At 36.0% G+C, this 20,944-nt stretch overlaps 1 protein-coding gene across 1 annotated transcript; it reads right to left on the bottom strand.

Moving 5' to 3' along the window:
* Nucleotides 1-10,638: 10,638 nt before the first annotated feature.
* Nucleotides 10,639-19,804, bottom strand: LOC139135346 (ADP-ribosyl-[dinitrogen reductase] glycohydrolase-like). Its single transcript, XM_070702693.1, has 7 exons — nt 19,454-19,804; nt 18,066-18,212; nt 17,280-17,423; nt 16,035-16,189; nt 12,947-13,106; nt 12,221-12,379; nt 10,639-11,631 (listed from the first exon to the last, which is right to left on the bottom strand). Exons 1-7 carry the CDS (start codon nt 19,613-19,615, stop codon nt 11,440-11,442), a joined length of 1,119 nt encoding a protein of 372 aa, XP_070558794.1. The 5' UTR covers nt 19,616-19,804; the 3' UTR covers nt 10,639-11,439.
* Between the last annotated feature and the right edge of the window lie 1,140 nt (nt 19,805-20,944).

The raw sequence follows: 20,944 nt of genomic DNA, 5'->3' as shown, positions 1-20,944 counted from the left end.
GATTGGTGGAGAGCCATAATTTTTTTTCCCACGTGTTTCACCATGAATTATTTTTTTTCTACAGGGCATATGCTGGCAACTTTTTTTTTTCACTTTCCTTCTTCGAGATATATTTTTTTTTACCAAATTTCGGTGCAATGTTTGTTTGCTTGGTTTTTCACACCCAGTAACAAGATGCTGTTCTATCGCACACAGACTATATTCAAGAAACTAAATAAAGATATGTAAATACATGTACATTTTTGATTCACTTTACAAAAACATATTTGTAAAATCATGTACATTTATGGCATTTACTTGTCAGTGTTGTCCTTACATTGAAAGTAGCCGGGTAATTTAAGAAAGTAGACGGGTGGACTGCGAGGGAGCGAAGCGACTGAGCGGCGAGTGAGCGTAGCGAACGAGGGGGGGGAGAGAGCGCGAGAGGGGGGTGTCCCCCCTCTCGCAAGGTGAAAAATGAAATTTTGGAGTGGAAATGGTTTTCTCTGGTGGCATCTGAGGTGACATTTACAGACTGAAACAGTAGTTTTGTTGTGTGTCTTAGACGTGGCTCACATACAACAAAACAAACAAACATGATTTTGTTTTGTTTGTATTATTTATGACACACTTATGGTTTTATTTGCAGTGAAGATGTAACATTTAATCTTAAATCACCCGCTGTCTGCTCATTTCATTGCCCATTTCCCATTCTTCATTACCACATAGTAGTTTCCCCAAAACCATCAAACTCATTCGCTTTTGTTAAGAAAAACATTGGTAAGATAATTCACTATAACAGTGTTCGCATTTACGAATAAAACATGCGTATATAGAAAACTCATAACAATGAAAAAATGTGTAGAGAGTCGATCCAATGCGTAATAATATTACGCATTGGATTGAGTCTCTACGCATTTTTTCATTGTTATGAGTTTTCTATATGCAAACGATAATAGTAAAATGTTTGCAGGCTGTCTCTCTTCTTGTGGTATTTTGACAAAATCCATACATTCAGATTTATAATTACACATTTCTGGAAAACACTGGTGAGCAATTTCAATTTCAGCATACTTCCTCTAATCATCAGGTCATGTATACTGTACAATTGTTCATATTCAGTTATTGTTCCTCAAGCTTGAAATGGTTTATGCTTTATAAAACTCCAGAGCTACTGCTTGGTTTTTATTGATGCTGCAGTGTGTATTGAACAATTGCCAAGATTTTTTTTTCCGAGTCGCAATGGTCCATAATTGTTTTTCCATCAGCCACTTAAAGCCAGATTTTTTTTTCTCGAGCAACTCCACCTGGCATCTTTTTTTTTCCCCAAATCTTCCAAGCCCCCCCCCCAGGATATCAAATGGTCCACCCCTAATAGGCTGTGTCTAACTCGAAAGTCTTCATATGAATTGCATGCTCTACTGTATCTAAGAAGTTGTGAAATATACACACCATAAGCTGGAGATGATGGTATATTGCTCGACAAAAAGGGAAAGTTTATGATTTCAAAATTGAAATCGTCTCTTTTGTCATACAGCTTAGTATATAGTGTATTTTGTCTAATTTCAAACAATACGTCTAGGTATGAAGCCGAGTCCACACTTTCAGTTGTTTCTTTTATTTCTAAATCATCTGGGTAGATGTGGTGTAGATAATTGGATATACCAGGATTGTTTAAACTAATGAGATCATCGATATATCTGTGGGTGTTGTTAAATCGCTTGGCAATCCTCTTACATCCAGATTTCTGAAGTGATTGTATGAACTCTGCTTCATACGAATACAAAAATACGGTAAGTCTGCAAGAAGTGGGGCGCAGTTTGTGCCCATGGGAATGCCTATGGTTTGCCTGAATGTCATGCCAGCAAACTTGATAAATATGTTGTCAATAAGGAAATATAGAATTTGAATCACCTCAACATCACTGTATTTGAGTTTGGCATCGCTGTTGTTGGTGAAATATAGCCCAAGTTGCGCTTGATGGCAATGTATTCATACCTACGACTACCATTCTTGTAAAAGAAGGCTTTCTTCACGAGAGATGATAGCCTGTCTTTAAGTTTGTTATGTGGGATGGTTGTGTACAACATTGAAAAATCAAATGTGTGGATTGAATTGTACATGTTTTTGTTATTTTGTAAAATATGTATTGGTGCGCCGCGCCGTGAACTCATTTTTGCTGACATTGTTTTTTTCATTTCACCATTGAAAACAGTTTTTGTACATTTTTTCGTTTGCTTTTCAGTTATGTAGACATTAAGCTTCATGTTGGTCGTAGACATATCTACTATCAAAGTCACTTTTTGTGAATAAGTTTTACTTTCCCTTAAGGTAGTATGCACCTTGAAAGTGAAAGAATTAAACTTTTGCTCGAACTTTTTCTGAATGAAACTTTCAACCATCTTACCAGATCAACGATAAAAATCGTGGGTCACAATGCAACGTTTTGAACTGGTGAAGTAAATTACCAAACATTTTGCGATACTATATTTGAAATTCAATATGCCCGCCATTCCTGTGTTAACTTTATGGGAAAAAATTAAATTTTAGATTTTCGAAAAACTATTAGCTGGTAAAAGTTTTTCTTTTTCCAAGAGCTTTAAAATGAGCCCTCACAAGTGGTAGATCAGAAAAGAATTGAATCTCAGACTACATTTGGGGCAGTTGTTTGAGGCTTCATAATGAAACACCAAGTAAACGAATACAGTCGTGTAATTACGTTGAATTATTTACACATAGAAGCATCAGATCACAAAATTTTGACAGTGAGTTTTTCAATTTCATGTAGCATGAGCTCCACCTTGAAATTATCACAGTGTAGTTGGACACAAGATGCTCCTGAATGTCCCTAAAACATAGATTTTGATGGTCGTTTCTGTAAAACCCTGTTTCAACAAAGCAAATAATATTCTTATTTCCTGCCAAAGCTTAAGAAATATAAGTGACACACTGTTGAGTCATGTTTATTTATTTATTTATTTATTTATTTAGCCTTCAAAAAGAAGAGAAAAATACATAATATACCAAAAATAACAAGATACAATACAACAAAACAACGCAGAACAGAGCTAATGTTTGGCAAGATCACCTTACAGAACATACAATTTTTTAAAATCTATTTATCAGTAAAGTTGTTTCAAAGAAAAATATCTTTCACCCAAAATGTTAAAATTAGTACTAAAAAGTTTGTATACTTAATTATCATAAGTCTGGACAAATAAGCATTAAATTGAAGCCACATCATAAATTTGAAAGCAACATTACAGGTACTTTCGGAGGAATGTGTTAATCAAAAAAAGAGATACAGGTATTGGACCTAAAGAATTACAAATATGCAACTTTTGTAATTGTTTACTGTAAACATATCTAAATAATCTGGAAAAAAACCAACCAACTTTGAAAGCTGCCAGTAGGGTTTTTGAAGTAGTACATATTTTGACCAAAAACAGTGAACTGGCTGGAAAATTTACACATGCAACTCTTGTCACAATTTGGATAAAGCATTTAACAGATCATCCCTACCTACATCGCAAATTTGAAAGCCTTGAGACAATTGACTTTGGAGGAATAGCCGTTTTGCTCAAACATGGAAATAATTTACACATGGAAATTTTATCATCATTTGAACAAACTCCTGACAGAATATTCTCCCAAATGATGGAAAACTGTATAAGTGGAAAAAGGCTGACAGTTATTTGTGTGGGATTTGTGACAATCTTGAAAAAAGGATGGAAACAAATGTTTGGAGATTGTGCAAGACTCAAACATTTCTGGATGAATGTACTCAACCTGATTCATGATATAAAAAATAAAAATTGAACGGTCTTTTAATGACTTAGTCGCTAGGGAAAATGACGTAGATCTCATTGTGAATCAATCCCTGTGTTTGATTACTGTTGACAATATACAAAACACGGCTGATTTGCAAAAAAGCAAAATCATTGAAATCTCTTGAACACTCCCCTTTCTGCTGTTTGCAAAGAAAAGTTGACATATAAAATGAGAATTTAAAGTAACATAAAATAATGAAACCATAAGAAACAACATGCTTTCTTAGATTTGCTAAAATGACTTTGTGTTGAGCTTAATAACTGTAACATTATTTTTCTATTTTGTATGATATATTTGTTTGGTCATAAAAGAATGGGAAATATAATCATTTAAACAAATCTAAATTATTTCATATCAGACTATCAAGAAAATGCATACCAAATTTGAAAGCTATCAGTCAGGTAGTTTCAGAAAAAAAAGGTAGTTAAATGAGAAATTTGGCCCTAAAAATAAATATATTCAAATTTCATCATCATATGAATACTGATAAATCTTGATGAGATCATCTTTGCACATGTGCTATTGACTGTTTTGCCCCTCCCAGGAGAAAATTGAATAGGCAAATTTGTCCCAAATATTTACATGTGTAAATTTCATAAAATAAAGTTGAATATAGCCACCCCTAGGAACCTAAAAATACACAAATTTCAAAGCTATTTGACAAGTAGCTTCAGAGAAGAATGATTTCATGTTCTCTTTGGAAAAGTTTCTTTTTTAAAATTATTGATGCAAACTTTATTTACATTTGAATTATAGAAGTCGGGATACCCCTTTGAATACATGTATCAAATATCTGGATCAGTTGATCTCCACTTTTTGATTTTTATCGCGTTTAGGGACCGTTCAGTTTTTACGGCCGGGGGGGGGGGGGGGGGGGGGGGCGGCAAAATCCAGGGGGGGGTCATCATAATTTTGGAATCCAAGAAGGGGGGGTCATCACTTTTTCACTGGTAGGAAAGGGGGGGTCACCACATTTTCAAAAACATAATACCTACAATAAAGTCCACTTTATGCCATGGCCATGATTGACCCTCTTTACCGGCGGGCCGCCTTCGGCGGCCCAATACAATAAATATACTTTATGTATTACCCATGACCCTCTTAGCGGGCAGACGCCTTTGGCGGCCCACTCCAATTAGGTTTACTTCATGCAATGGCCATGATCGACCCTCTTTACCGGCGGGCCGCCTGCGGCGGCCCACTACAATAAATTGACTTTATTGTAATACCCCATGACCATCTTAACGGCCGGACGCCTTCAGCGGCCCTGTTCAGTAAAGTTTACTTCATGCAATGGCCATGATCGACCCCTCTTTTTACCAGTGGGCCACCTTTGGTTGCCCACTAGAATAAAGTTGACTTTACGTAATGGCCCATGACCCTCTTAACCGGAGGGCTGCCTTTGGCGAACCACTCCAACAAAGTTTACTTTATACAATGTCCATGGACATAAGTTGTCTATGGAAATGAAGTTAAAAATTGCCTTACAGTCGTCCTAATTAACAGACGTTTGCATGGATGTGGCTGAGAAGTTTGTACACTGGCATCTCTGCTACACGAATAAAGTGCGCCGCGTACCGGAGTTCAAATCCAAACCGTGCGGGTAAATTTGACATATGGGTTTTGGTTATTTTTCAGTGTGGGGGGGGGGGGGTCATCAAATTTTTTCGTCTGACAAAGGGGGGGGTCATCATTTTTTCGCGAAAAATGCAGGGGGGGGGGGTCATCATTTTTTTGAACACCGGCGACAAGATTTTGCCGGCCCCCCCCCCCCCCCCGGCCGTAAAAACTGAACGGTCCCTTACATGTTCTGAGCCATTTAAAACACATTACACCAAATATTTGGGTGCTTTTTTCTCTCATTTTTGCAGTAGGCATTCATACATACATATGTACATACATAAATATATACATACATACATATACACAATCACACAGAAACACATGCCATCTGAGAAAATAGCTCCTCATAATTTGTAGACGTACTGCAAATCGGAACTTGAAACCACAGATAATTTTGAAACAACCATGCTAATACCTATAAGATGTCTGCATTTCTGCTAAAATCAGCAAAATGGAATGAAAATCGAGTTTATACTTAACCAAATCAAAGCTGACATCTTCAACGTGATCTTCAATCCACTATAAAATCAGCATTTACACTGTGGAGTGGTGGGAAAGAAATCCACACACCTCCCCCATTACTTGCCCTCTCTACACTTATGAACATCTAAAATGTAATACTGCACAATATGTTTCGTTGTGGACAGGAAAAATGATTGCAAGGGCACAAATTCATACCATTTAGTTCCCTCAGCAAAAATTATTGGAAAAAATATTGTAAACACCAGTGCTGATTTCACTTTATTTGCAAAAGAGTATACTAAGTTCATATGATGAAAACTACATTATAGCCATATTTTGTTTTAGGATGAATGACAATGCCAGTCGTCACATGATAAAGATAAATTCTAGAGTCTTTTTCTCGCCTACTATACTTAAAATATGTATACAAAATTTCAGACAAGTTTAAAGTTACAGATGCATACTCACCACAAGACTTGGCATTGTTGTATCAATATAAATGAAGACTCTTATTCACACTTGATCAAAATTTATGAAAATGCAATGATATACAGTTTTTTATTGTACATTTTATACACATACACTGTGATCCACTCTGATGTCATTTCATACTTTCTCACAGAGTGGATCTTTTTTGATGTTATCTTTTTTTGTACAAAAAAAAGATAACATCAAAAAAGATCCACTCTGAGAAGTGACTCATATTGGCTTGAACTTTGTAACATACTGTAGCAGGTCATACAAATGATACGGTCAATTCTGCTCAGGAAGAAAGAAAACATTGCTATAATCACTAGTACCTTCAAAAGGCAAAAGCCTAGGAGCTAACTGCAGCTACAATGAACCTTAATATACAGTACACAGTACAATAAAGTACTCACAATTCTGTTTGATTTGTACCAATGACGTTAGTTTTCTTATAACTGTTTCAGTTCTGCATAAAAACAATAATGTGAAGTCAAGATAATTCATTAATTATATTTATTAAAAGTCAGTTGAGATATTTCAGTATAAATTTCAAAGAAATCGTTAAAGAACCATAAAGTTACATTCTGCAGGTACTACAAATACAATACTTCTGGGAAGCAAGTTATGAAAAGCCAGCATGAAAATGTCTTTTGTCTTTGCTATTTGGAAAAAATCAATACCCTTTTGTTTCATAAAACAGGTGCAACTAGTCTCCCTACTTTCCATCACATTATTCTGTATGGCTGAGGACACAATCAGTGGAAAATTTTACGAAAATGATATCTCCTCTCTCAATCAGGTGTTCTTTTCTTAATCATTTAAAATTGAAATTGAGAAGAATTGTTTCCTTAAAAGTTTTCAGAATTTTTAGGACTAGTCCAGGACTTAGTCTACACATGGGAGACATGGTAGACTTCTAAGAGGAATCTATGATGGTACAAATCATGATGGTTTATGGGAAATCTCTACTACTGTGCAGTATGGCAAAATTTACTCAAATCTCATTAATGCATGATCAGAATTGTTTGATCAGAATTGACTTCATTGATGAGACTGAGAAGGCTCTCCATGACTGAGAAAACATGAACAAACAGTGGCTTTGTTCTTTTATGTATGATTGAACTACATGGCCACAAAAATCAGCAGAAAAAGGATTGCGGTAATTTCCCAAAACAGGATTCCTCTGGAGAAAAGTTAAAAAGATAATAAACTTCAAATTTGATTATGAATATGTACAAATCAAAGAGCAGCTGCCTTCAGGAAGATTATAGTCTGTATAAAATATCCAACACTGAACTTTACAAAAATACAACTTTTGTACAACCTATGTAGGGAGCACTTCATAATGGCAAAATAGAATTCATTGCACATTTCTGCAATAAATTTTTCTTATCATCTATTGAATCAATAGTTTGGCTTATCTTTTCAGATATGGCAACCAGACTGGTGCTTTATGGTAAAAAAAGTTCGTATACTGAGAAAACTTCCCTGTACAGAGAAAATTAACATTTTATAGCCAAGCCATATATAGACAAGTTCCATTTTTGCTTTAACAGTGGATATAGGGTTCTACATGTATTTTTCAAACATCCCTCTTCCATGTCAGACCCAATGTAATCGTTATTGAAAAGAAATTACTGATCATAACTTTATGAGCCTTGCAGTCAGTTCCTATTTCAGAAAAAAAAAAAATTATTCCATTATCCAATCTCTACATAGATTGAGTACATAAACATCTTGGTCTCCTGTAGTATCACATGTCCATTTTATGTTGGACTGTACTTTCTATTATCTGTTGCACATTATGTTATGATCTTTCTCCAAGTTAAACAGAATGGAGTTTTCCATAAACCTTGATGACTACACTCATCAATTCATTGTTGCTATATCACTCACTATCACACACCTGGAAAACTGAAAAATTGAACACTTGAGTATTTCAACAGAAAGGTGAGCATATACTGTCTATCTATGGCTGATACCAAGGAAAAAATGTTTAAAAGTGTTCAACATATTTGAAATTATACATGCTAGAAATTGTGCTTTACGAAGGGGCACAGAAGTAACATTTCAGATAGCTTACCTATAGGAATTAAATGTGAAAGTTAAAATGCTCATTTGTACAATTTTAAGCCGATCCATTGATATTAGAATGATCTCTAGACTATTGAACGCCCTACATCAAATGGTGCCATAGCTCTGTCGGGGATGGATGGAGGAATGACAGACATACAGACAAAAGGACGGATGCTTGTTTATTTTCATGGCACTGATGCATGTGCAATTGCACTTGAATTAAAAGTCAATAGCTCTGTGGTGGACTGCAAATCTACAAATCAAACCAACATATAGCTTTGCAGACCTCTTTAGGATTCACTAACTCCTGATAATTAGATATGGCATGGTGGTGACTGTGGCTGAAAATGAGTTCTGTTAGTGTAAAGGATATCTGCAAATTTTGGATACACTATTTTAACCTTTTCTTGCAGAGACGAAAATTAATATGATGTTACAGCACAGGGTCCTCGAGCTCCGGTGATGATGGTGATCAAACATTTAAAAATGAAGGAAAATAAAAATGTATTTGGACTCAGTAAAGTTGTTGTTGTTGTTGTTGTTATTGTTGTTGTTTTTGTAGTTGATAGTATTTTCAGAAAAGGACAAATTATGCGCTGCAAAATTCAATACAGCCTCACTGTACTACACATGGAGGTAAGCTGCCTCCATGCTATACACATGCGCTGCAAAATTCAATACAGCGATATTGATGATGATGATGATTAAATATTTAAAAATGGAGAAAAATAAAAATATATTGGACTCTGTAAATTTGTTGCTGTTGATGTTTTTATTATTGTTGTTGTTGATAGTATTTGCAGAAAAGAACAAAGTATGCGCTGCGAAATTCGATACAGCCTTACTATACTATGCGCTGCAAAATTCAATACAGCCTAACTATACATGTGCGTTGCCGCCCAACTATACTATGCATTGTAAATTCAATACAGCCTAACTATACATGTGCGTTGCCGCCTAACTATACTATGCGTTGCAAATTCAATACAGCCTAACATTACCCAAGGGTTGTCACTTCATTGCCACACACTTTTTTTTCAATCGCCAAAAATGCACCTAGCAAGCATCGAAATCGGTAAAATTCGACGTAGGGTCAAAGCACATTGGTCCTTCTCAATCATACTCAAACATGTTTACCTCTAACCGATGAAAAGTCGAGAAATCAGCAGGTTTTTCAGCGCATCTGGTCGTCTCTCACATTCCAGATTTAAAAGACCGCGCGGTACATTAAGTCACGTGGGCGCATTTCAAATCGAACCAATAGCAGAGCTGGATGGGCCCAGCGTGAAAACCTGGCAGTAACGTAAGTTTCTTACGTCTTTTGAAGACTATGGGTGACACTGTCTGCGTATGAAATTCTGGTAACTTTAACAGTTGCAGTTCACCCATAGCAAGAGAACGTTCTTTCCAAAGACGTGAGAAACTTACGTTACTGCCGGGTTTTCACGTCGGGCCCATCATTCAGTACGGGCTCTGCCATGGTTCGATTTGAAATGCGCCCACTTGACTTAATGTACCGCGCGGTCTTTAAATCTGGAATGTGAGAGACGACAAGATGCGTTGAAAAACCTGCTGATTTCTCGACTTTTCATCGGTAAGAGGTAAACATGTTTGAGTATGATTGAGAAGGACCAATGTGCTTTGACCCTACGTCGAATTTTACCGATTTCGATGCTTGCTAGGTGCATTTTTGGCGATTGAAAAAAAAGTGTGTGGCAATGAAGTGACAACCCTTGGGTAATGTTAGGCTGTATTGAATTTGCAACGCACATGTATAGTTAGGCAGCATTGCACATGTATAGTTAGGCTGCATCGCACATGTATAGTTAGGCTGTATTGAATTTTGCAGCGCATAGTATAGTAAGGCTGTATCGAATTTCGCAGCGCATACTTTGTTCTTTTCTGCAAATACTATCAACAACAACAACAACAATAATAATAAAACAACAACAACAACAAATTTACAGAGTCCAATATATTTTTATTTTTCTCCATTTTTAAATATTTAATCATCATCATCATCAATATCGCTGTATTGAATTTTGCAGCGCATGTGTATAGCATGGAGGTAGCTTACCTCCATGTGTACAGTGAGGCTGCATTGAATTTTGCAGCGCATAATTTGTCCTTTTCTGCAAATACTATCAACTACAACAACAACAACAATAACAACAACAACAACAACAACAACAACTTTACTGAGTCCAAATATATTTTTATTTTTCTTCATTTTTAAATGTTTAATCACCATCATCATCGGAGCTCAAGGACCCTGTGGTTACAGTGGTTTGCTTTGACGCATTGACATTACGCGAACTAGCCATATTGTCTAAATTGAGGTGTTGCCAACGCTGCCAGGTGTAATTATCAGCTGAGCAGTAATTCAAGTCGATCACAGAGAAATCAACTCTGCCAAAGTTGAAACATTGTCTTACAGCAGGTTAGATGTAGTCAAAACAACTACACCTGAAAGCAAGTGATAAGACTTGCACAGTGCATGGACATTTGTGATGGTGTTGTTTTGACTACGTCTAACCTCCTGCTAGATAGTGTTTCAACTTTTGCGGAGTTGATTCCTTTACAACCAACTCATATTACCGCTTTAATAGCTGACAATTGCACCTGACAGTGTTGGCTATGTATAGTTCGTCAAATTTCAATGCGTCAACGCAAACCACTGCATGTTACAAAAGATTAAAGTTGTGAAATTGCATCAGCCCTTAAAATTTGATATGTTATCTATCACAGGAATGAATTACACTTGATAGTATTCATTATCTACTGATATATTGGTGGCAAGAGAGAAAATTATTGGCAACAATGTTCAATGTTCAATAACAAGTGACCTAGGGAGCTATCATGGTGAGGATCAAGTACATAGCTTTTCCTCCCTGCCCCTGATTATCCTTTCAACTTTTATTTAAAGGTTTGTTTTTCAATTAATCTTCCCTTGTTTCACTACACTGGTGAAGGACGGTCATTTGGTATTAATTCCCTTTTTTAAATGGATGCCACTGGCTGTTCCTGCTGCCTGATCTGATCCTCAAGCATCTTCATGAATTTTTTGATTTTCTCATCAAGCCATTTCTTGTGTAGGAGGCCCTCTATCCATGTATGGGGAAGGTTTTTGAAGCCGACTTTGCAACCAAGCAGAGCTCCAGCCACAGCTCCATTGGTGTCCGAATCGCCACCCTAAAATGAAAGTAGGAATTCAACTGTGAACTCCACGCTTTGATTTTGATTGCAACATAATGTTTAGTTTCCCAAACTGTTTTTGATGTATGATAAAAATTGTCATACAACAGGATCTTTTAACTCACTGCGTATTTACTTCATTAACTATGCTAAGCTCATGGTACAATGTAAAATTTCAAAGGAGCAAATTACACAACTCCAGCATAGTTAGAAAAACCAAACTAACAACTCAAATATACAGAAAAATAAAGTACAGTAAAACTTACAAAATATCTCCAAATGTTAATACATTAGCAAGCGTAACTAGAATGCCTTTGGAAAGGTATGAAACATTAAAATTGACATATGCAAATTCGATAATTGCAATATTAATGACTTTTTTGTAAAGTGGGATGTGTTTCTCCTCATGAAAATGATAACAAAAAACTGAAATAAATCCAACACAATTTTCATTTTAACCTCACAGAAAGACAGATATCCATTTTTTATGACAGAATGAAAATCATATTGCCAATCAAAAATTCGCTATATTAAGGTTGGTAAAGAAAGGTAATTTACTGGAAAGTTTCTCCTCAAACCTACATACCTCTTTCACAATGGCAGTCAATGCCTCCCTGAAGTCTTTTTGCCGCAACGCCCAGAAACCAGCACCCAGACATTTATATGTATAACCAATATTATCAGGTTGAGCAAGTTTAAGCTCAGACAGGTTGCGTTTATTCATATATTCATGAAGCTTGTTTCTCTGCAGAAAGAATGTGAAAAGGATAAAATTAGTACCTGCCAGACATATTGAAACAAACTGCAGCGTCAAAATTTTTTGTTGATCTACCAGCAAAACTGCTTGCTGGCAATGGGGTGTGATTTGTACACATAAATTATTTACAACAGTAATACTACATTCCATACTGGTTACATACTTTTGCAATGCAGAAAACCTTCAATAATTTGAACTGAAAAGCAATGAAATTTTCAAATTGTAACTTCATAGTATCTGCCTTATTTATATTGAGATCCAATATGGTCACATGACTAAAATTGCTTCACTTTCAGTCACTTTTGGCATGTGGCAAATTATCTTACTATTAGGTGAGAATGGAGCATATCTGCTAAAAAACTGGTAGAAACTTACGTGCATTTGATGTGAGCATGCCAAGACTTCAATTGACTGTGGTTTGTTTCAAATGAATAACCAAGTTGAAGTCGATGCTGTAATGTAACTGAAGTTCACTTGCACAATGGGAAGATCATGTCTACCAATTTACACTATTTCAGGATCATGGATGTACTCTAGATGTGTGTGCATACATACCCTCATTCCATCGTCATCGTCTGGAAGGTATTCCTTTGCCAGATGGTAAGCATCTTCTATGATACCCTCATGTACAATGTCGCCATTTACTGCTCTGTGTTTTTTGCCATGTAACATCATTGATATTGCAGTTGTCACGGCAATACACGACGCTATACATCTGGTGATGTAGACAATCAATGTTACATACAGTTCATGCTATTAACCACAGCACTTTTTTTTTCATGTGTCTTTTTGTTTGTTTTCATTTTCTTTTGCCGTGTGGTAAAACAAATTCAGAGTAAGCTGTTGCTACAAAATTTGCAGTTTTACAGTGGCTTGCTTTGACGCATTGACATTATACGAACCAGACATATTGTCAACACTGTCAGGTGTAATTATCAGCTGAGCAGTAATTCAAGTCGATCACAGAGAAACCAACTCTGCCAAAGTTGAAACATTGTCTAACAGCAGGTCAGATGTAGTCAAAACAACTACACCTGAAAGTAAGTGACAAGACTTGGACAGTGCTTGGACATATGAGGTGTTGTTGTTTAGACTACGTCTGACCTCCTGCTATACAATGTTTCAACTTTATTTTTATGATCTACTCATGTTACCGCTTAGCTGTTAATTGCACCCGACAGTGTCTAGTTTGTCTAATGCCGATGGTTTAAAGCAAACCACTGTAAAACTCATTGTCACTTTAATTTTGTCTAAAAAGAAAACAAGAGAAGCCTGCCATCTATATGTATAATTTAATGGTTAACCTACATTTACAGATACAGCTTAAACAGAGTATTACAGATTCCTCTGTTTATCATTTGTTTTTTGATACATTCTGTAATATATCGTGTACCTTGATTACGCAAATTCATTTGCCTGTCATGGCAAACATTCGAAAACATTTGGCGTGGCATTTTGTAACATTGCTATGATCCATTTCAGATTAGCATAATCATTTACAAAATGCCATGTAGTACAGTAGAGAGGGAGACAGCATGTTTTTAACAAGGGTTCATCTGAGAAGATGTATCTTTCAGGTAGAATGCTCAGTGGGGACAGGTATTCGGGCTGTAAATCTTTTCCAATAGTTTTCTGGTCTATCACTTCTGGGGCTTTCTTAACACCCTTAGAGTAACATAAATTTTACATGCCTTTATTTTTCAAATATCAAAAATTTTACTTTTCCCCATAGAGTCAACGCAGAGATGGCGACCATTTTGAATGTAAAATACCAGAATTGGTAAATGTTACGTAATTTGTTTCCCTAGTAATAAATGTTGCAAATTGAGCCCCAATATTTATAGTCTTGATTTAGTAACAGAATGGTTGAATTTTAAGTCTTATTTTTGAGGTGCACTAGCTTCATAACATTCCCTTCCCGCTGTCAAAGATTGTACAGAGAGAAATCATTGCTCCTGGTGAAGGTAGCAACACTCATACCACATTATGTATTCCGCTATTTGAAAAGTGACTCAAACCATACATTGTGGACATATCAAATATTATTGAAGACCTTTGACACAATTATTTTGTATCGTTACAGACTTTTCTTCATTGAATGGGAAGAACGCATGACTACGTTGTCATTTTGAAACTGAAAGTAAAAATTAAGCTGTTAATACACCTACTTATATGCACAAAATGAGGTGATTCACTATAACCTTTTTGTTAAAAAAATTACAAGGTTAGGGTACAATGCTGCCTAGCAGATGATATTTGTGCTCATATTTCCATCAAAGAATAACAGCAAAACACAGTTTTCATGTCATGTTGTGGCAAAAATATGAAGATCAAACTGTTGGAAATGGATTGTACTACAATCTTATCTGCCCAAATGTCTCTGTTAAGATTTCCCATTTGTATTAATCAGGCTTATTATACAAGGTTATGTAGAAATGAAGGTCAAAGAATTCCAGAAAAGTTGGGCGGAACTCACTCTTAATCTGACCTGATCTGACCTCTGAGTGTTGATTTAGTGCCAGTAATTACATGCCTTTGTTATGCTAATTCCACTGAGGCAATGCAGTGTCAACCCTCTGTCAGTCCACAACTGTGGTTAACCTGAGTCACCACTGTGATACCGTTTGTTATGATTTATGAGGGCACTGACTATCTCATGAAGGAACAGGCAACCACTTTGTTCACCAGCGTTAAGGGGGCGCTGCACCTTACACAGCATATTTTGCTCAAAAATTACTTTTTTGCAAATATTCATTCAATTTTAACTAATTTGTTAACCAGCGATTAAAATATTGGTTGGGTTCATCTTTTAGCTTGTCAAAGAGTCGTAAGTTGTGTGATAAAGAAGTGTTAATTTATGCAAATGTATGCAAATCACCCGATTTCCTGGCTTCTTTTTCCTCTCAATTTCAAAATTTCCAAAGAATTTAACTCCACTCTGGCTGGGTCAAATTTTCTGAAATTTTCACATTATGTTCTTTAAATGCTATATTACAAAACAACTATTTTGTTTGGTGATTAAGTTCTTACATTTTGAATAAGTGGCATTTTAATTTTGCTAATCATGATTTTAATCTCTTCTTTTGAGTGTCAGTCTTTCAACCTTTGCCATTTTAGAATGAGGATTGATAATGTCAAAGAAAATAGCGTTTTTTTTCTACATTGACTCGTCTTTCAAGTGAAATATTACATTTCAGAAAATAACATCAAGTTTTTGACTTAAATTAATTTTTATCATTAATACCAAAATTGAGTTTTTTTACCCCAAATATACATCCACTTCATCCTTCGGGTAAACTACTGCTACCATACTTAACTTTAGAGTCTCTGCTTTTTGAAAATATATAGTATGAGGGGGTTTCCTTGTCATCTTTGATGAGAAATATTGCTTTGAAAAAAACTGTGTTGGCAACATGCAGCTCCACCTTAAATAGACCTCATGCAGGTTCATGCATGAATAGCAGTTGACGCTTCAAGCCTATTACTAATAATCCTTCAAACCTTCAAGCAGCAAGAAGGGCATATGCTTACACTCTAAACATAATTTGCTACACTTAGCTATGAAACACTTCAATTGGTACAATTCCCTCACCGTAATGCTTGCCATGCCATGCTTGCTATGATGTGAAAAAAAAACACTTACCTTGGGTCTGAATGGGTTGTTGTACATATGTCTATGGTGTTGGTGATGACTTGGTTAATGTTACTAAACTGATGAATACCGAGGACTGAGGTCCTCATGACAGCACCATTTGGTGCGCTTTGTTCTCGACTGTCTCTCCAAACTTCACTTGCTGCCTAGAGAGATCAGGATTATACATTTAACCATCAATGCTTTTGTATTTGCTGATAAGTTATACATGGGTTCAACTTAGTGTCTAAAGTGGGAACAATGATGCCCCATTTGTCATCAACACAGCAGTACAGATGTCATGGCTGGTCTTGTATACCTCTGGCTTGATAGGAGAATGCTTTGCAAATGACAATAAACCATGACAAAGAGGAAAACTAACCATTCAAGCCCACAGATCCCAGAAAATCACACTGGTATTTCTAATCAGGATGTAAAAGAAATCAAATTGAAAACAACTTTGAAAATGCTGATCATTTCAGTTCTTCCTTTGTGTATAAAGGTACCCTGTGTGTCAGTCATGATTTTGACACATACAATTGGAGACTTGTACCTTCTGTTGGAAGGGAGGTACACTTATTCAATTCATCATACTGTTTTGTCATTGGTCTTTGACATCTGGACCAATTTGATGTAAAATTGTTTTAATGACACAAGAAAGAAAAGGTAATCTTCAAGTGGCAATTTATGACTTTAAGCTGATAGGCAAATATAAATACCGGTAAATTTGTATCTTTGTGGCTTAACTTGCCCCAAAATGCAAGTGTGGCTATATAACCACATATTTTGTGCCCCACACTTACCAGTATTTACATGTAAATTTGGTAGCATACTTATTGCAATAGCGATGTTCATGGTTACAGGTTGCTGCATGCGTGTGATATTAGACACGCAGTGTGAAATGTGGACAAATTTTATCAATGTTGTACGCGTGGGTATTATTGCAGCTTGTACTCTGAGTCATGAATATATCTTTAAGTAGTCATTATTACACTAGTAGTCACCTACTGAGATGAATTTTAGTGATTTTTGCATGCATAATTTCTAAAAGTGAAATCTAAAAAATGCAGACAAATATTTATTTTTGCACATTAATGAAAGAACAATGATGTCAACTGTGAACTGCCCTATTAAAAATGCTGCACAGGACAGCCTTGGTTTCACAAAGTGCTGCTGTGACACAATGACAATGCTATAACACCATATATAGATACTAATCAAATTTTAAAAAAATATAATTGAGCCATGGTGAGTTACCTGCTGTGGATTTGTTAGGAAGCTCTTGTGTTTCAGCACTCTGTTTGTATGACTTCCAATTCCAAGCCCACCTTTATCTCCAAGCTCTGGAAATCCCTTTTTGGCCCAATTTAGTAGTTTGTTGGCAAAGTCAACCACGTCGACCTGAAAATAAGAAAGTTACTGATGTCAATATCAATAACATCCTATGAAGAAATCTTTGATATTCTCTCCGTATAGATTACATATAAATGCACATCAATTTACCTTTTGGAACTTTTATCATTATTGAAGAAAATATATTCTTGAACCATTCTAAAGCACTATGTACCTTCTGTGTCAAATCTTTGATATTGATAAACATACGGTGCATGCATGCATTGAACACATACAAACAAAACAAACAAATTCCCACTGAGCCATATGTGTCTGTATACTTACCATAATACAGCAGATAGAAAGATCTGTTGTACACATTTAATACAGTAAATACAACGAGAGGAAGTAATCACTAATCGTGGTTTTATCTGTCCAGGAAAGTGATCCACACATTTACAACATGATAGAAATTTAAATATCATACAGTGTCAGTGTTTTTAATTTACCAGTAACAATATGAGATAAAGTTCGTACAGCTGCAGGGTGTTCCTGGTTCACACATGCACTGTACTTGTTGTCCAAACAAATTAAAGAAATATATTTCCTTCAAGTAATAATATTTTGATTTTCGTAGAGTACAAACAAACTTGTGGCATTTTACAAGAGAAGATCAAAGCAGAACATGGAAAAAGGTAAAGAGCTGCAGACCTTTCCTTTCTTGTCTACCAACGACCTCATTATCAGTATCATTTGATCACTGTCGTCTGTCCAATCACCAGTCTTCCAACGTCGTTGGTGTGGGACTGAATGCACCTTCTCTTTTAACCTGTATTCCAACTTCTCTTCAGGGTACCACTGAAAAGGACAGCAAAAATTTTGATGAAAACGTTCCTTTCACATTGAAACAAACTGCTGGAATATTACCCTTTTAAAGAATATTGATCAACATAAATTGACAAAAATATGTGACGGAGATTAATCACTGATGTAAGTATACACAAATTGCATTATAATGCAAAAGTACCAGTAATATTTCAGGTTTATACATGCGTAAAGAAAATGCAAAAAAAAAGATTATCTTGCACATTTTCCTTCATAAAAACACTTTTACTCACAAATATATGGAAGACCGGTCACGACGTGCGACATGCGAGTTTTTTTAAACTGCGACCTGGGAGTTCTCAAACTGCGACATGCGAGTTCTTAAACTGCGACGTGCGAGTAATATGGCGTTTGCATACATGTCATTTCGTTCTCCTCCTAACGATGGATTACAGAGGTAGAGACTAGCTTATTTCTGCATACTTCTACAATGGATACACCCTGGGAGAAATAGCGGCCACGTTAGGACTCCGACATGTCTGGAAGACCGGTCACGACCTGCGACATACGACCTGCGTCTTTAACTGTGATCTGCGACCTAACCCTAACCCTAACCCTAACTCTAACCCCTAACGCTAACTAACCCTAAGTTATGCCGTTACAATTTTTCTGTCCCTTGGCCTAACCTCCTGGGTTGAGAGCGAAGTAAGGCTTTTCACGAGAGAAAACCTAACCCCTAACCCTAACCCTAACCCCTACCCTAACCCTAACCCTAACCCCTACCCTAACCCTAAACCTAACCCCTAAACCTAACCCTAACCGCAGATCGCAGTTTTAAAAACTCGCATGTCGCATGTCGTGACCGGTCTTCCATACAAATAAACCTTAGATTGGCTGATATGCCAAATCCCCTTACCCCCCCCCCCAAAAAAAACAACAACAACAAAACAAACAAACCCAACAAAATGAAACATTGGAAATCGATCCAAGGGCTTTACCGTTGCTGGAGAGTAATTTGAGGATAAATTTGAGGAAATGCATTCATATGTAGCACATTATTTATTTGGGGACACAGAAAGCATGAAGAGCAGTTGACATGAAAAGACCTCCTCCCCAAACAAACAAACAAAACCAAACAAAAAACAATTGAAACTAATTTTACAGACAGTGACTACACTCTTTGTCATACCAATACTAGCGGTACTGGTAGTTTCGAGATGATTACACCTAGGTATGTCATTATTGTAAATTCGAATGAATCCGATTCACCTCACCATATTGCCTTCTTCTTTCGACATGAACTCTGTCAGCAGACCAATGGCGTCCCCTATGCAGTTGCCATAGATCGTACCGAGAATGCGGTCTATGAGTTCGTTGTCCATAACACTGTCTGTTTCTTCCGACTGCACATACCAAGTGGTAGATCGATCAGCCATGACAGGGTTTATCGGTCGCACCTGGGTAAACTTACAGGTAATGCAGGCAATAAGCGCGTCTCCGCGATAACTTGTTTACATTTCACGTACGTTATTCTGTTCCTGAAGTTTGACCTTTGACCTCTTTCTTATGATAAAGATTTTTCCGTCTCTGAAATTCACCACCAGCTTGTCATGATCATGAAATCAACAGCATAGAATTACTCCCTAGGCTGTATCTTGTGGTCTGTTAATCATAAATACACTGTTTTGTCTCATTTTATAACTTTCAACAACATAGTGCTAAACTGATAGAGGGCACTGTTCGCCGAAGAAAGCGCTGAACATAGGGGTGGACCATTTAATATCTGGGGGCTAGGAAGATTCGCTGGAACAGAATTTTTTCCCTCCCTGCCCCACTTGGCATTACTTTTTAAAATTGGCTGATTCTGATGACTGTTTAAACTTTCCTTCTAAGAGGAATTTTTAGCTTTATATCAACAATAGTCCAAATAGTTCTGGTTGAATCGTTTTTTCCGTACATGACATGACAAGGGCAAGTTTGTACAGTCTACACAGTACCTGCACACTATGGAAAAAAGTACTGTCACTTTGTTTATTGTTAATTTTCATTAATTTAACCATGTTTTACTGTTAATAAAAATTTATTTGGCTGCTTTAAAGTTTCTAGGTTTACTAAATTTGTTAAAGTTTGTTAAATAACTTTGTTTAATAGCTCGTTGACAGTAATTGTAACCTTTGATGATTATTCATGTATATTTTGTCATAGTCTGAGACTGTAAAATTAGGTGATTCTTTTCATTACACCCTCATAAATAAAAAAACAGTCGTTGACAAGTCTTGGCACTGACTCAAGAACATCAATGCACATCACACACACACACACAAACAAACACAATGTGTATAAATATATATATATATATACATACATATATATATATACATATACATATACATATATATATATATATATATATATATATATATATATATATATATATATATATATATATATATATACCTATATGCAGGGCAAGTATTTTAGACATACTGAATAATGTGTTTTTCAGAAACTTGGGAGTTATACGGAGAGCAACTGGAGGGGAAGCACATCAAAGTTATATTCCTCAGTGTTCCTTAATATACCATATCCATATGAAGAAATAATTGTGAAAAGAAACAGCAATATTCATGATTGTTTTTAATTCATAGCACTGCTTAGCTTATGAAACAAGTTCAGTGAAGAAATAAGAACATGTAAAACGTAAGACATTAATAATCTATTCCTCATAACTTTGCCACGGAGTGTTATGGAAAAAATACAATCAC

Source organism: Ptychodera flava, chromosome 6 (genome assembly GCF_041260155.1).
Source record: "Ptychodera flava strain L36383 chromosome 6, AS_Pfla_20210202, whole genome shotgun sequence".
NCBI classification, from domain to species: Eukaryota; Metazoa; Hemichordata; class Enteropneusta; family Ptychoderidae; genus Ptychodera; species Ptychodera flava.
This window is presented reverse-complemented; position numbering and strand designations above follow the sequence as displayed.